General features: G+C 37.0%; 1 protein-coding gene across 3 annotated transcripts in view; it reads right to left on the reverse strand.

Moving 5' to 3' along the window:
• Positions 1–15,717, reverse strand: part of LOC129269536 (ATPase family AAA domain-containing protein 5-like) — a 32,170-nt gene extending 16,453 nt beyond the window's left edge. For 2 of the 3 annotated variants that reach the window (XR_010294935.1, XM_054907049.2), the window contains exons 1-5: positions 15,561–15,717; positions 6,189–6,305; positions 3,574–5,361; positions 2,731–3,025; positions 914–1,189 (exon numbers count right to left, since the gene is read on the reverse strand). Coding sequence is in view for 2 of the 3 variants with exons in the window: in XM_054907049.2 (XP_054763024.2) it covers positions 914–1,189; positions 2,731–3,025; positions 3,574–5,361; positions 6,189–6,239 (2,410 nt within the window). In the remaining variant the exon portion in view is untranslated. The remainder of the gene's footprint in view (positions 1–913; positions 1,190–2,730; positions 3,026–3,573; positions 5,362–6,188; positions 6,306–15,560) is intronic. The other variant, XM_054907050.2, reaches the window with a different exon arrangement.
• Positions 15,718–16,590: the final 873 nt, after the last annotated feature.

The raw sequence follows: 16,590 nt of genomic DNA on the forward strand, positions 1-16,590 counted from the left end.
CGATCGTGTTACCATTTTCGGTTTATGATGAACTGAAAATGGTAACAAGAACGTGATTGGCTGGTGCTTCGTATGCTCCGAAACCCGGAAATCAATTGACTTTGTTCACGTAGCGATAGATTCAACAAACTCACGAACACGTTGTAATATCGACGCTACTTCGTAAGATTTTGACGGAAAAGCAAGAAGTAATAAAAATTTGCTTACCTGTGTGGTATCGGTGAGAAAACAGATCCTCTGAGAATACCTTTGATAATTCATATTAAATATAGGAAAGTGGAATTCTAGGTCGATTTTGGTACGAGGTGACAGAGTATTGCAGACTTGTTTCGATGGAATACTGCGTGGGGCACGGGAGGTTTGCAATGCGCATGCTTACTATATTTTCATTCATAAATTGGCTCGCATGGCAATGTCTTGATGACGTCACCTATGGGGTTTTTCCACCAGTCATATTTCAAGCGACATGATTTTCGGGTACCCGCCCGAAAATTACCACGGGTACCCGAAAACAAAAAAACCCGAAAGTCCCAGGCCTACTAAAAACAGACCTAGGCAAAGTCAGAAGAAAGCCAAAGACGCCCCTAAAATTCCAAAAATTGAATGCTTTAGTCTGGGGAGACTAAATTTGTTTTTTACCTTTCCTAGTATCGCCCCAAGATCTGTCACAAATTATATTCCAGAATATAAAAATACTAATCTAGTAGAATTTTTACATACAGCAGAATATGTGCATTAAAATTGTTCTTTGCACAAAAACATAGCCTTTGAAATTCAATGATCTCCCAAAGATTGAGAAAAAAGTACCCCCTAAAAGATGAAAATTATTGGCAACCCTGGCTTAGAAACCATGTCTAAATGTAATTGTATTACTATTATCAATATAATATGCATGTACATGGTAAATACTTACCTCTTTGCAACACATGACATGCTTTTGTAAGCTGTGCACCAACATCCTTCTGCGGTAACGTGGGTTCCATTTTAAGCTGTTCCAACATGTTGAATCCCAACGCCGTTCCACTGAGCTCAGTCATGGTTTCCTTTGGATCTATCAAACTATCTCTACTTGCTTCGTCTACTAGTAAGGACTCTGATGCCATGGCTGCCATGATGCTGTCTTGCTTGAACTTCTTAGCGGCAGCTAGTTGTCCTTGCTTTGTAAAGATGGGTGCTAATTTTGCTGCAGCTGTCAATGATATGATTGCTAATTAGCACGTGTTTTGTCTATTTTCTTAAATACCAACACAGTTAGAAAATTGATTTTCTAAATAATCTTGAATATTGTTTGGAAGAGATCTTAGGGCGACTCTAGAAAGAATGGTTACCCAACAGCATGCATTCTGGGGGAATTTCAGGGGCGAGTTTAGCTGTCATGAGGGCAAAATCACCCGTTGTGTATTACCTATGCTGGGTAATAAAGCACAGTTTTTCATGCATACTCTACTGTGCTTCCCAGCTATAGCTGAACCACCATATGAGCACTAAAGCATTAAAAGGAATAAATCCTGAGTACCCATTCACCTCACCTGGGTGAGCACAGCAAAATTAGAAATGGGTTACACCACGTATTGGATTGAGACCAGTGATTGTGGCACATTTTATTTTTTACCAACTGGGTGCAGCCAAAGAGCTCTTTGCAGAACAGTGAATTACACCAAGTGAATACAAATCAAAATATGATATACTATATATTTAAGCATTTTATTGTAATAATGAAATTTATACTGTGAGATTCACTTTTTATATCATTCATAAACAAAAGCAGGGACAGTGATTTTCCGTTTCAAAAAATTGCCTTTTCCGTTTTCAGAAAATCTGGAATTCCGTTTCAGCATGTCAGAAAACGGAAATTCCATTTCCCCATAGACTTTGTGTACACGGAAAATTGACAATTCCGTTTACCCATTCAGTAGCAATATAACATTACTCGCGCTGGTCAAAATTTGTATCTGCCACTGTACCAACAACGCAGAAGAATCCGCTCTAATCGGATCTATGCGGGTACACAAAATATTTTGACAAACACATTTAACATGAATATATCCTCACATTTCACATTATTTTACGGTTGAATGAAATTTTATCGATAATTTGGGTTTTTTTTTTTACATCGTTTTGAGCAGTCATAGACTGTAGCCTATCCGCCATTTTGCATTTCAAGACAGGAATATCGTGCTGTTACATCTTCAAACGTAGAGGGCAGCAACACACGACCGTGTTGTTAAATCAAACGATGTGTGCATGTGAATGTTTTCGATACGGCCGACCCCGCCGCCGGCCAAGGCGTGGGCGAGGGGTACGATCGAGTGTGATGGAGTCAAGAGCAGTCACGATGTGTGGATTGTCATACTTTGTAGTGAAGTGAGTTCGTGTTTTGTGACTATTTGATATTCGTATTTTGTTGAGATTTTGGAGTAATTTCTGTTGCTGTTCTGTGTATTCTGAGGAGAAATATGTTTTCCATGATTTTCCGTTTGAAATGCCACTTTCCGTTTCAAAAGGCCATTTCCGTGAATTCTGTCAGTTTTTCGCGATCGCAGAAAATCACTGTCCCTACAAAAGTCAACGTCCAATATATTCACGTTTGGGTGCCACAGTCTTTGGATGTTCAGACAAACATCCAAAATACTAACATTTGGGTAGTCTTTGGTGTGTTCAGACAAACATCCAATATACTCATGTTTGAGAAGTTTGGGGTGTGTTCAGACAAACACCAAATATACTCACGTTTGGGTGGAGTCTTTGGTTTGTTTCTTGAGCTGGATCTTCTCCTTGGCGTCTGTGTCTTTTCCCCATCTACAATCTTCTTCCCACCTTTCTCTTTAGTTTCCTCCATCTTGGCTCTCTGCTTGGTTTTCATGGCTTTTGTCGACACGACCTTAGACTGAGGGAATGTTGCTTGAGTAGTTTTCTTCTTCACAAGTTGTTTTGACGTCTGGGTTTTAGGAACCAGCGTGGTCTGGTGGTGGCCTTTCTTAGCTTTCTGCAGGAGCTGCTGGGCTTTGGTCACCTTGCTATTCTTCTGGAAAGAGAAATGACACAATGATCTTTGACTGGACGGTGGAAGTAAAAGTCCATGACTGGAGGGAGCCTCGGGGTATCATCTGTATTAAAGCAATTTGTGTGTTTCTTCATAATACCTGTGTGCAAGTTGCAATCTTATTGTGACATCGATTATTTTTTCTAATCCCGAGAGAATGGTCGACCACAGTGTACTTAACACCATACATTAATCCCAGCGCATCTCTTTCAAAGTTGTCACCAACCTCATTTAAACACAGAAGTTTTCTTGAGAAATCTCATAAATTGTTCCTTTTTCTTCTATGCATTTGAATATTCTCTTTATTGTTGAATTAAAGACAAGAGAAATAAAATCAGTCTGGACTTCTACAGTTTATTTATAATGTATTCTTTAAATATTGTAATATTTGAATAGAAATAATTCTGAGGAAAAAATCACTACATGCAAGAAAGTTTTCTTTGCCTATTTTGTAAATATTCATCAATTATTTTCTTTTTCAAAAGAGCTCTAACACAAACTTCTCAAACATCTAAATGATACCATCTTACCTTTGGTGATGTTTTGATGGCAGTGAGTTTCAATTTGATTGACCCTTGACCTTTTCCTTCAGTCATCAAGGAAGACTTGAACTTCTGGGGTTCTTTCTTTGACCTCTCTGAGTTTCTCTTCTTGTCTTTCACCTCAGACTTTGCAGATGCCTTACTGGAACTCAATGCTGGCTTCTTGGTTTGCTTCAGAGCTTTGGTCTTTAGTGGCTTTACATTGTCAAACTCTTCCAGACTAGAATCTGCATCGGTCAATGCCTTGGTAAATCTAGCCCTTAGAACACGTCTTGTAGGTATCGATAATTCCTTCTCAGTCTTTCTCTTGTCTTTGTTTTTAACTGAAGATTTTGACTTTGAGCTGGGCTTGGAAGTAATGACACTTTCTGGTGATGTACTCTCAACTGTTGCTACTGCTCCTTCCTTGGCCCTTTTCGCTGTCTCATCTTTTCCAGTCGATGAATCCTGCTTCACAGTCACTTCCATCTCTTCATTCTCTTTCACCATGTTCTGGTCCACTTCCTGTTTTTTGACAGAATCACATTCCTCTTCCTTCTCTTTTGTTTGCATGTTCTTATCATCTTCATCTTTACCCTTGACTTCTTGCTTTGACAAGTCTTTAGTATGTTCTTCTTGTTTATTCTCTTTGGTAGATTCCTTCTTGGTAACATCCTTTTTAAGACCTGTAGTCTTTGGCTGGAAGATGCTGTACACTGGTCCTTTTTTCTTCGGTTCCTCTTTTGTCTCCACAGATATGAGTGATAGCTCTGGACTTGAGTCGAGCACACTGACATTAGAAATCAACCTACGAGGACAAAGCCCTCCTTTCCTGGAATCTGTCTCCGGTCTGAGCATCTGCAAGGTGCTTGGTAAACACTCATTGTCCTTGCCATCAAGAGGACTATGCACCTGGGCTTTGACAGTGATGACCTTACGAAGACAGGTGTCATCCTCATTGGTTTCTTTTTCTTTCTTTGTAGGCTGATTACCATGTGGTGTGGCTGGTTGGTCACTGGTTGGACTTCCTTGAGAACATCTTGAATCGGGAGGTGTAAGCATGACTGCATCCGGTGGATGATCAGAATCTTCAGGAACAAGACAATCGTCTCCTGTCTCTTCCTCACTTACACTCTTGACTGAAGTTTTGGTCTCACATTCAATATCACTTTTGCCATGATCCTCCTCATCTTCCATAGTGTTTCTCAAGAAATCTTCATACGACACAATGGTACTTGTGTTCAGTGCATCTTCCCCATTGCACATTACCTCAGTGTCAACTGATCCACAGACTTCCATTTTATCTTGCTCTTTTGGAGCCTGTAATTCCACATTTTCCAAAGTGTTCTGACTCCGTTGTGAGTCTTCAGTGTCAATAAAATCAGCTATGGAATCTGAATCCAATCTTGATTTTCTCTTTTTCCTATTCTTGGGAGGGGATTCAAAATCAATGTCATCATCAGCATTTGAAGGATTTGAATCTGTTTTGTGTTTTTTAGGCTTCTTGCTGGCTGGCTTACCCTCCCCTGCTCGTTTACCCTTTTTCAATTTACCATCGCCATCTTCGGCGGGACTTGCTTTTTCAGTTTTCACCGACGAATCTTCTTTACAGTTCTGATCAGATGAGATTTTAGGTTCGCCTGTACAGGCAGTTTTCTTTGTCACTTGGAAGTAATTTCTGAGGTCTGCTGCTTTGCCATCTTGCATCAGAGGTGAAGATTTGCATGGTGGTTTAAAGAAGCTTGTTATAGAAGGTGTCTTTGCTTCTGCCTTCTTCAGCTTTGGAGTAGAGTCCTCCTGTGAAGAAACGACAATTCAGGATACTATTATTTACCAAACATGTAATTATACTGTTTTTAAACAAACGACACAGTAACTCATAATAATTTATTAGTTGTTTTTAGCATATTTTACAAACGAGACTAAAAAAAAAAATCAAAATTTTTATTTAAGACAGGAAAATCAACCACATTGTATTGTTTTCATTTATTTAATTTCTATTCATACTTTATAGAAAGTAAAAATATGTGCAGTTGTTGTTCAGTCACAAAATTCATAAAAATAACATTATCGCAGGGTGCTACGTAGCTTTTTAGAAGCGCTTGCCCAGTCGGGCAAGTAAGTTTTTAAATAGTTGTAATATACTTGCCCGAAAATCTAATTCACTTGCCCTAAAAAATCCTTAAAAAAAGTTTTACCTCTTCAAAAGAAAGTACAAGTATTGCGGTTTTATAAACCATTGACCTACATGTATTTCTCTCTTTTGACATGAACTGATCTACCTTGTTATTGCATTTGATTTCTTTTTCAAAATTAGGGTCAATATCATATCATATCGACCCTAATTTTTGTCACTTTACTGTGAGAATTTTGCTTGCCCAATTTGGGCAAGTAGTTTTGGTCTTTACTTCAAAACACTTGCCCAACTATAACTTTTACTTGCACCGGGCAATCGGGCAAGTGCTTATGTAGCACCCTGATATCGCATTCATTTTAATACAGTATGTTCGGGGATTGTGCCCAAAACAAGAATTTTAAAGTGATTATTCACTAGTACCATAACTGGAACTCCAAGAGCAAAGTTTCTGTATCATAACTACTTGTAAATGCGCTGATAATGTTACCTTCTCGAGAGGAAGATCATCCTCCGGTGTTCTCTCCATGGTACCAATCATGAGTGGTCAAAGTTACAGGTTTCTCAAGACATTACAGCATTTCTTAAGAATGAATCTCAAAAGAACCTGACAAACAAAAAAGACAATAAACAAGTTGAGAGGACTCTGACCCGACTCAGCCGGTCATCCACATCAGGTGGGTGTTAAATAAAGCTGTTTGTAAAGTTATAACTGACTTTACACAGGACTGAAACAAGTTTGTAGGTGATAATTTAGCTATTGGTACAGCATTTAGCATAGGAAAGGAACACCAGTAGTGCAATTAGTCATTCTTAACTTACAAACAGCTTTAGTCTGATGAATTATTTTTAAATGTATGCGAAGTTTGGACACCCTATCATAGCCGTTTTATGCGTTTTTAAGTTACACTAAATTGTTATGGGTATATATCTCCATATTGCACTCTGTAATTCATTTAGTATTCTAAGATTCTTGCCAATTTGAGGATACCTGTGTATATTATACAAATAAACCAGGCTTAGAGAAAGTATAGTGGAGAATTATTCCTCCAAGGCTGGACTGGCATGTATTTCTGATGAGCTAAGCCCCAAGGAAAACTGCAAATGGGCAATTCCATGGAAAATGTTCACTTTCGAGAAAAAATGAAGTTTCAGATTTCACTTAAGCAGTCAAATTTTCTTAAAAAATAATCTATAAAGTTTCAATTTCCAATAGAAAAATCACAATATTGATAAAATTTTGTGGTTTTTTCCATCATCAAAAAAATAAAATAATAAATTGCAAAATCTAAAAAATGTGGCTATTTTTAAACAATTCATCTTTCCTGTCTCTACTAAAAGCAAATAAGGTCCCACAGGTCTCTTTTAACTTTTGTATAGTTGATTAATGTTTAAATAAACAGAAAATCATCGTTATATTTCATGCCATTCATCAATTTTAGAGAAATCGATCTTCAGATTTATGTGATTTCTTTACCATTATCAGTGTCATGTCCGTTACGTTTTTCACTTAAAGTTTTCACAGCTTACAGGAAATTTGTCTGAAGGTACTGCAGATTCAGATTCTATGTTAGAATTAAACCCCCTACCATGTGTAGCAATCATTTTCCCTGACCACTTCTCATTTTCATAAAAATGGCGTAACGGACATGACAATTCGCGTAACGGACATGACACCTAATATATGACAAAAGGCAGCATTCACAAAAACAAAATATTAGGTTCAGTGTCACAGACTGTGGTCAGTCTCAATTGCTTGAGGATAGCTGGATGTAATAACTCCTAGAATCTGCATGTCATTCTAGCTACTTTTAGAAGTTGGTGAATGATGAAAGTTCAGCTCTTGTTCTGGTATATTTTTCTGAGAATTAACGGTATGCCACATAATATTAGGATAAGATGCAGCTAAATCTGGCAACATACTCAGATCACAATCTGCATCATTTGTGTTTGAACAATAATTGATTATCTTAGGTGTTTGCACTGACAGTTTGGAGCATGATAAAACTCCAACTTGTGAATTCATGAGATCTTTGATGACATTGCTTCAAAGTATCCGACTTTCACCAACCCTCAACTTCTTCAGTGATGGCACTGGCTCACATTTAAAACAAGTTTGTATTCAGATATCTGTGTTACATGATGTAGCTCTATGAATCCATGAATCTACAGTGGCACTTCTTAATATCACAAAGCAAAGAGGCTGTGGAAGGACTGTGGCGCGATCAATAAATCATGTCATCATAGTACTTTGGTCAGCCATAATCATGATTTGAATGATGTATCTTCATTTGTACACAAATCAGCGCGGACAATGCAACAAAATTAGATACAGCCACATTTGTCAGCAAGCAAGATCGTAAGATTTAGAACATCCAAGATTTGATGAAAGGATGATTATACTCAGGGTTTTTAATTTGAATGAAAAAAATCTCAGAAGCGATTTACAAACATTTCGATTACCTTATAACTCGTACATAATCGATAATGAAAGACTGGTTTCCAGGTACTGCTATTAAAATTTAAAATACTTTTTAATATCATTTTTTTAATCTTAAAATTGACATTAATACTAGTACATATTCTTTATCATAAAATACATTTTATAATACAGGTGTATGTTCATCTTGGATTTAATCAGGTCTGGTACATTTTGTTTTCTTCTCACAAAAAATCTGATTTGCTCTTCTCAGTGTGCCTATGGTACTATTAAAGCATTGTATTCTATATAAAATTATCATGTGGGCTATAGCTATTAAATTAATAATAACTGCCAAAAGTGCCAATAATATCTACATTTTTTTCTTAAGAATGTTAGTAAAAGTACTTTGCTGTTACATAATTACATTCATTATTCATATTTCTTTCATTTTGAAACTAAGAAGTTCACTTCGGAAGGGTGTCATGTCCGTTACGCTAGTGTATATTGTCAAATAGTAAGCCATGATAAAAAATAATCTTTACTGTCAACTTTTTCTCCTTTAATTAGGTGTGGCAGATGGTAGTAACTGGAAAAAACTCATTAACTGCTGTTAACTGGTGTAAAAGAAATTTTTCCAAATATTTTTTTGTTTTATAAATATTGTACGCAAAGCCCCCCTCTCAAATTGCAAAATAATAGGAGATATTACAGATTACCAGTTATGATGTGTGTCTCTAACCTCTAGCCTTAACAAGTAACCAATTAGACTTGTACCATATCTTGTAATAAAATAATTATATTCGCTTACAAAAAGTGGACGAAACTGTCATGTCTGTTACGCTTCATGTGTCATGTCCGTTACGCTACATTTTGAGCTATGAATACAGAATGCACTGTAAAACTTTTGTTAAACACCATTTTATGGATAGAGCATGATCTTAAGGTTAAATTAACACCAGCGTCAGGTGCATGCAATCTAAGAATTCACAGGAATTTTGATAAGCAATAGGAGGTAAAAATGCTTCGTCCATTTCGTGTCATGTCCGTTACGCTGACAAAGAGTGCAATTTCTCCGCAACTGTTCAACGAAACGATTTGAAATTTCATGTGTATGTAACTGATACTTAAATGTGTCTGATAAGCTCAGTAGCAATTATCAAAAGACTGCTAATTCTACTGTATAAACCTTTGAATTACAAAAATTTGTCTGAACGTCATGTCCGTTACGCTGGAATTGCCCAAATTCAAAAATTTCTAGTCCATCCGAGCCAAGGATGAATAATTCCAACTTTTACTTTCCAAAGAAACACCTGGTACATTTGCTTGATAGGGTTGCCAACCCTCACTAATTGAGAGTGAGACTTGCTTATTTCTCTCTAAGATTTTGTTTCATTTGCATGCATTTCTATTGTTCTCAATCATTTTGACATCTAAATTATATATTTGGCCTATGCCAAGGGAGTCTCACTCTCAACTTCATGTATTTGTCCAATGTTGGCAGCCCTGGCTTATCTCTTCTTTAAGTGTGAATGATAAACCTCTGGAATCATAATAATCTCTTTGCCTGGTTGGTCCATATCACCATTTTGGCCCAAATTTGTCCAATAGGCTCAGCAAAATCTGCACTGCTACACCCGAGGGTTCCCCGTTAAGTTCTTAGAGACAAAGAAAAAATTCTTAAAGACAATGCACTGTTTGCTGTGCCTGAGACTCTGCATTGGCACTGTATAGTTTTGGATAATTTGCCGGGGAAAAACTGCACATGCTCAATGCTAATTCAGCAGCTATGAATAGTTTTTCCTGGAAAAATTAAAATATGGAGTGGAGAAATATATTTTGTCACATGAGCACCATCTGACCATTTTTTCTCTCTTATCTCTTTTATCTTCTTTAGCTACATCTTTGCACATGCTTTTGCCTCCACTGTAGGCCTTTATGTATTTCTTTTTAACTTCAACTGATGTTATTGTTTTTGTTTGTTTTATACTGTGTATTGATAAGTCTATGTTTCTTTTATGTTTTTACAACCAATTTGTCAAATCAATTTCTCACTGTTTTATGGAGACAATAAATGCTTATCTTACCTCACCTTTATCTTAATTGATGATTGTTCAGAATAAGGCGCTAATGCAGTTTCACACCAACCAAATTCAGGCAAATTTCTACACCAGTAATGGTTTGCAAATGTCATGAAGCAAGTCTCTCAATCATAATTCAAGGTCAATATGCCCACTGCTCTCTTGAATATGATTGGGAACAGAGCTATATTTCTGCTTCCACCTCAATGTCATCATTGGAAGAACTCAGTCAGACATCGCTCGGCTTGGCTTCACCGTAATTTTGATATGGACTGGAGCCATGCATGCCAAGTGAAGCGATGTCTGAATGAGGATTCAACCAGGTCAAGATCGTGCCAAGATACAGCCTTTCCCCGATTGTGATATTCAGGAAAGCGGTGGGCATATTGACCTTGAAATGTGACCGAAAGACTTGCTATGACATTTGCGAACAATTACGGTACAGTTGAGGAAATCTGCTTAAGGTTGGCTGGTGCGAAACTGCAATAGCAATCAAGGACAAGGTACTATCAGATGATTTGTTTTTCTGATTTTGAAATGGAAAAAGCAAAAACTAAATATTGAGTGAAAACTGATTTTGATTTTGAGATATAAACAGAAAAACGGTCATTGATCAATAATTTGCATCAGGAATGTAAGATGTATTGTAAAAGTGGCATGAAAAAAAAAAAAAACATTTTTTTTCTTTTTTATTGTTTTTCCTTACAAACTTTTAGTTTTTGTTAGTTTGACAAAAAAAAATAGAATTTAAATTCTTGTTTCCTTTTCCTGTTTTTCAATTGCGCTTTAACGGAACAGAAAATTGAATGTGTCTTCTGCATTAGACTGAAAAATCTGCTGTTTCACTTTCAGAAGCAAACAGTCAGCCCCTCCATTCAGGACTTAAGTTAAATCATGTAGATCTAATGTTTAATAGGTCTAAACCCCTCAAAAAAAGTTCTGCAACTCAAGTTTGAGCAGTAATAAATTTCTTTGTGTGTCATCATCATGTAAAAGTGGTATCATTGGAAAGCATGAATATTCCTCTTAGACTTTACAATCATGTGTCATTTGTAATGCTAATGTTACCATGGAATGCACAGACATGATAAATATATATGCAGCAATGTCAAAATGAAATGTTGCAAAATTTGTTCTTTCCAATTAGCAAATTTCCTTTTTTTTAAGGTGGACCGAGTTTGAATGATGTTGATGCATTGATGCCTGAAAATCTACACATTGTGAATTCTCATTTGCACAATGGATTGAATGTGTTTGGAATAATGTTGACGAGGCAGCGTAGCTCAGTCGGTTAGAGCGCATGTTTCGGGTAAGATGTAGATCTCAACGTGAGGGGTTCGAGTCCCGCTAATGCCGAAACGCGTCTAACAAAAAATCTGATGCTATAGCGTTGTGTGTTAGCGTGCCTCACCACTGTATTCAGTGCAGGTGTGAATGCAGTTGGAAAACACTCCGTCCATCAGAAAGGATGCAAATGTTGGTCCTGTGTATAGGAGAGTCACAACCTATGCACATTAAAAAACCAATACACTGTTCGTCAAAGAGTAGGGTGTTCACCTGGTGTATAGCACCTGCCAGTCCCGGCAAAATTCAGGTCAAGTCAATCTTGACGTTCATATGCCATAATAATCAATATATAGATTGTGGGCATTAACGGAAAGACAAGACTAATGTTGAACCTTGACATTTCAAAAAGTTTTATAGTTTTCATCTGAAACACCCGATTACACATGCAAACGGTCGTAACACATCTCTTTAACAACACAAACCACTCCTTTCAACCTTAATGACACATCTCCTTCTCATGCTGTTTACCAATACCAGTCTTGTCGCACTTTTGCAAAACATTCAGTCACCCAGGCCCATCTGCATGGTCAAAATTTTATAAAATATGGAGGTACTCTCTGGTTAGAAAACAATGCATTATGCAACATTTCATTTCGAATTTTCCCAATAAACTCCATATTACCCGTATTACTGTCACTATTACATCTCTTTCCTCTCTGTAATCATTAACTGCTGATGGACATTCTTTATGCAGCACCTTGCTGTTGATCTCCGATATAAGCGGAGGAAGAAGAAGAATTATAATTCATTCAGCTTAGGGTAACTGCAAATTCCATGATTACACATCATTGTGAAAGAGGAATAGGTCTAACGTTAGATCTCTAGACTAGTTATTATTAATTTAAGCTTTTCAATGATACCAGTTTCATCTTTTAGACCTCAGTAACGTTACGCAAAGTCGGCAAAGTGTTCAATCTTTTTACTGTAAAGACTTTGGTGGAAAGTTAATTGACAAACGAACGGTAGCACTTGCGGGGCTTTGTTCAAGGTACATAGAATTTTCTATATTTTTTGTTTAATTTGTCATCTTTTTGAATATTTTCCAAAAAGTATTATCGTCAGCAAAAATAATAAAAAAGTATGTTTTTTAAGTTATTGCATTTATTGGGGTCTCTATTTTATCAAACAATTATTGGAATTGCGCATACAATGAATCATGAATCTAGTTTAAAAATACCAAGCTGAATTAAGGCAGTGAACTGTATTAGCGCCACCAACGACCTTCTTTTTATTTCCGTGGAAGAGACGTGCGAAGCCACTTTCCAGGCGGAGGTAAGCGATTTTGCTCTTTTTTGTGTCCTTTTTAAATTAAAAAATATGTTAAAAATTGAAAATGGAACGCTTTCTACCAGAAAATGCCCTGGTGAGTAGCGGAATGGGTTTTGGCTAACATCATTCACGTTACGAAGCGGTGTTAACGACAACTCTAAAATCCACTACAAAAACACGGTGGTTGTGCGAGGTTCGTATAGCATACTAACCTCGCAATACAATAGTGTGAGTGCTCATGCTCAGCCTCATCACTCCTCAGCATGCAATTTACATGCATTATAATATTATTAATAATTTATATCCTGACCAAAATAAAATACCAAAATGCACGAGAAGAGAGGTGACAAATTTCACGATAAGGCCATGGAGGCATTATCGTGGTTTATGTCACCAGTCCATTCACTGCCGTTTATTTCGTCAGCGGTGGTGACATCTTTCCACTCCCATTGTTGACTTTGTACACAACGAGCGCACACACACGAGAAGAGAGGTGACAAATTTCACGATAAGGCCAAAATGGACTGCTTTTCAAATTCATGTATAAGTTAGGCAGCAATAAATGATTGGTCTAAATTCGTGCTATTCCGCTAGTGGATTGTAAAGTTACTCCGACTCTGAGCTTTCGCACAACAACCCGACGCGAATGCATGGTCACTCCACTCCAGGGGCCTGTTGCATGAAAGGGTCTTTCGTAGAACCATTCTACGTAAGAACGAGATATCGCTCAACTGTTTCACAAAGCCGATTTGGGCGATACGAAGAATGGTCCTTGGAAAGACACCTCCAGACATGTCCTACGTAGGCATGATCTTCTTTGCACACCGCCCGCCACCGTCGGCATTGAGAGAAAATGCATTTACGGCAAGCCACACTGACATATCACCTCTAAACATTTTTTTTTGTTGCACTCTGATGCATTTTATCTGGGATGGTGCCAAGTTATGTTTTATATGGGGGCTATTAGTTGTCATCAATTTCAGGTCGTCTTTTTGCACGGCAGGACGACCAAAAACGGATGTCATTTTAACTTCTCCGGGGTACATATGTATTATTCCCGGGGGTAATGTATAGGGCCAAATATTTTTTTAAAATAATATGTTTTCTTCTATTCTCCCTCCGTCTTATCCCCACCCCTTTTCTATTAAAAAAATAAACTTGAAATACTTGAAATGGGCGGCACTATATCTCTTTAGCCGACCCCAGTCATGCTTTCTCATTAAAGATAAACAACAAATTTCTTTAAAAGAAATTATGTAAGGTAAAAAACGTGTTCAATAACATTCAGCAAAAAAAAACCAAGACAAACAAAACTAAGATGTTAAACATGCTAACTCATTTATTTATTTTAATTTTATTTTCATTATAATCATTTTTTTTTGCTGAGATTTATTTTAATCAATGAAAATCAATTGCTGGATTTGAAACAGTGAAACAAAAAAAAAACCTGCAGCTAATATTGAATTTAAGATACAGGTTAAGCCTCTAGCTTACGAATCCATCACAATCATTACACATGAAGATAAGTTCATTAAAGAAAAGATTATGGAAAGTCCATACGAAGAGGCGCATTTTAAATCTTTTATGTTATTTCTTAAACCTTATATTCTTATATAAACTTCCATAAATTAAGTGATCATCTTTAAATATGACCAGCGTTTATGATCGTTGTCATATTTAGCATTATTTCTGTAAAAGTATTTTTCCATTGCGGATTGATTCACACCTTTTTCTATGTTTTAATTATTATTGCAAAGTACTGCTTTATCCACTTGGACATGTTTGCAGCAATTTTGTATATTTTCATTTTCTTCTGTTATACTCATCATGCAACTGAGGTATGTTTATACTCTAAACACTCACATTTGTATTTCTTGCGTTATATCTGACAAATAAAATAAATAAATTAGATTTTTCACACGCAGCCTCTCATATTTTCCTTTTTAGTCTCATACAATCAGACACTGTTGATTTTGTTTACTCCATTTCAAACCCTATATTTACCTCAACAAATTACATATTAACGCATAATTTGCAAAATTATCATTATATACAAGTATTCTATAAAAATACAGAATATTGAACTCATAAATGTCGAAATTACTTAGTTAAATCAATTTTTATGTCGGACAAGGGTCTCTTTCGTTGAAATATCAATAAAAGGTGTCTCTAAAAAGACACCGTGTTCTAAATAAGGGAAATAATGAAAATTTCGATTTTATTTAGTTATGTTTGTGAATCTTTAAAGTTTTTTCTCTTTTAACCTCATAAAGTAAGCTCCATACATCAATTCTACTATCAGTAATAAATAAAACATTATTTGATCTCCTTTTATTGAAATATCGGATTTTATGTAAAGTCGTCATTCAGAAATAAAAGGTTCAGGTGACGATGAAGACTAAATATTTTTCCGATACTATCGATATCAAACGATGTCGCGGACTTGGAAGACAAAATTGCCTTCGTGAAACGGAAAGCGCTGATTTGTCGCCAATCTTCCTATCTCGGAAGAATGGTCCTAGGACGTTCCTACGTATCGCTCATCTCGTCATGCAACAGGCCCCAGCTTCCTTAGTTTACTGCCCAAGACCCGAACGCCGGAGCGGCCTGCCGGGGCTGCTGGCGATACCGCTTGAGCTAGTTCCGATGCCAGCCGAGACATTAATTCAAAATAGCGAGGACGGTGATCGTAAACGAAACCGGTGCGAAAATACTATCATTCAATAAAATTGCGAGTCATACTTACCCTGGCATTACTCCAAAATCCAAGGATACGGTACATAAATCAGGCATAAGCCTGAAGTGGCACTTAAAATTAAAAACAAGTAATTCTCAGATATGAATTCAAATTACACCTGCCCGAAATCTTCTCCCGCGGATTTCGGAGTGCGGGAATCTTAAATAGCAATCCAGGCGTTTGTCGCTCTGAATGCACGATTCGTCGAACATTAAACGTATGAGAACGACAAATAAATGCAGAAACGACCAGAAACAGTCTAATTTAACAGAAACAATGGTACATGCTATAAAGTTTAACTTTTGAACACAGATCAATGGGGGCAGGGCAGGCTAGGGGCATCAATAGACACGGTCATCATTATAATTATGGCCGGTGGCTATTGTGGTCATGGGCATCTATAAGTTCTAATTGGGGCCGGATGGCTTGCCTCACATCAAGTCAACCCACACACACAGTGACACACACACAAAAAAACGGGGAAGAATGGAAGGAAAGAAAGGGGCGAAACGAAACAATTAAGGAGTCCGGGGTAACGCGGTCTCCTCCCATTGGCGTAAATTATGGGGGGGGGGGGGTATTATAATACCCAGAGACATAAAACAACATTTTGGAGAGGGGGTGGGGGTGAGCTGTACAAACAATACCCAGGAATCACCCCCCTATAGATATGATATCATGCCCCTACTTTTCAAGAAACGATCAAACTTCTTTTATCAACAAATTTTATAGTTATTAATGTCTTAATTTATCTTTAAATTCTGTTAAAATGATTTAATTCACGGCCCAACTTTGCATTAAAATAATCAGTCTATAGGCCTATAACCCAAACTTTTTTTTTTTGCTTTTCAGATCATTGAAAATACTCGTATAGTTGAGTGTGTGTGTGTTTTCTTTTAAATCCACTTTGTCTCCCACACCGTCGTGGGAGCTCGCGGATCATGCACCCTCTCCATGCCCCCATCCATACCACAAACAGTCTTTAATTGACTGTTCAGGTCTGTCAATTTAACTCGCGCTTTGCATTCCCATGCTTATA

The sequence above is a fragment of the Lytechinus pictus genome, chromosome 10 (assembly GCF_037042905.1).
Source record: "Lytechinus pictus isolate F3 Inbred chromosome 10, Lp3.0, whole genome shotgun sequence".
Taxonomy (NCBI): Eukaryota; Metazoa; Echinodermata; class Echinoidea; order Temnopleuroida; family Toxopneustidae; genus Lytechinus; species Lytechinus pictus.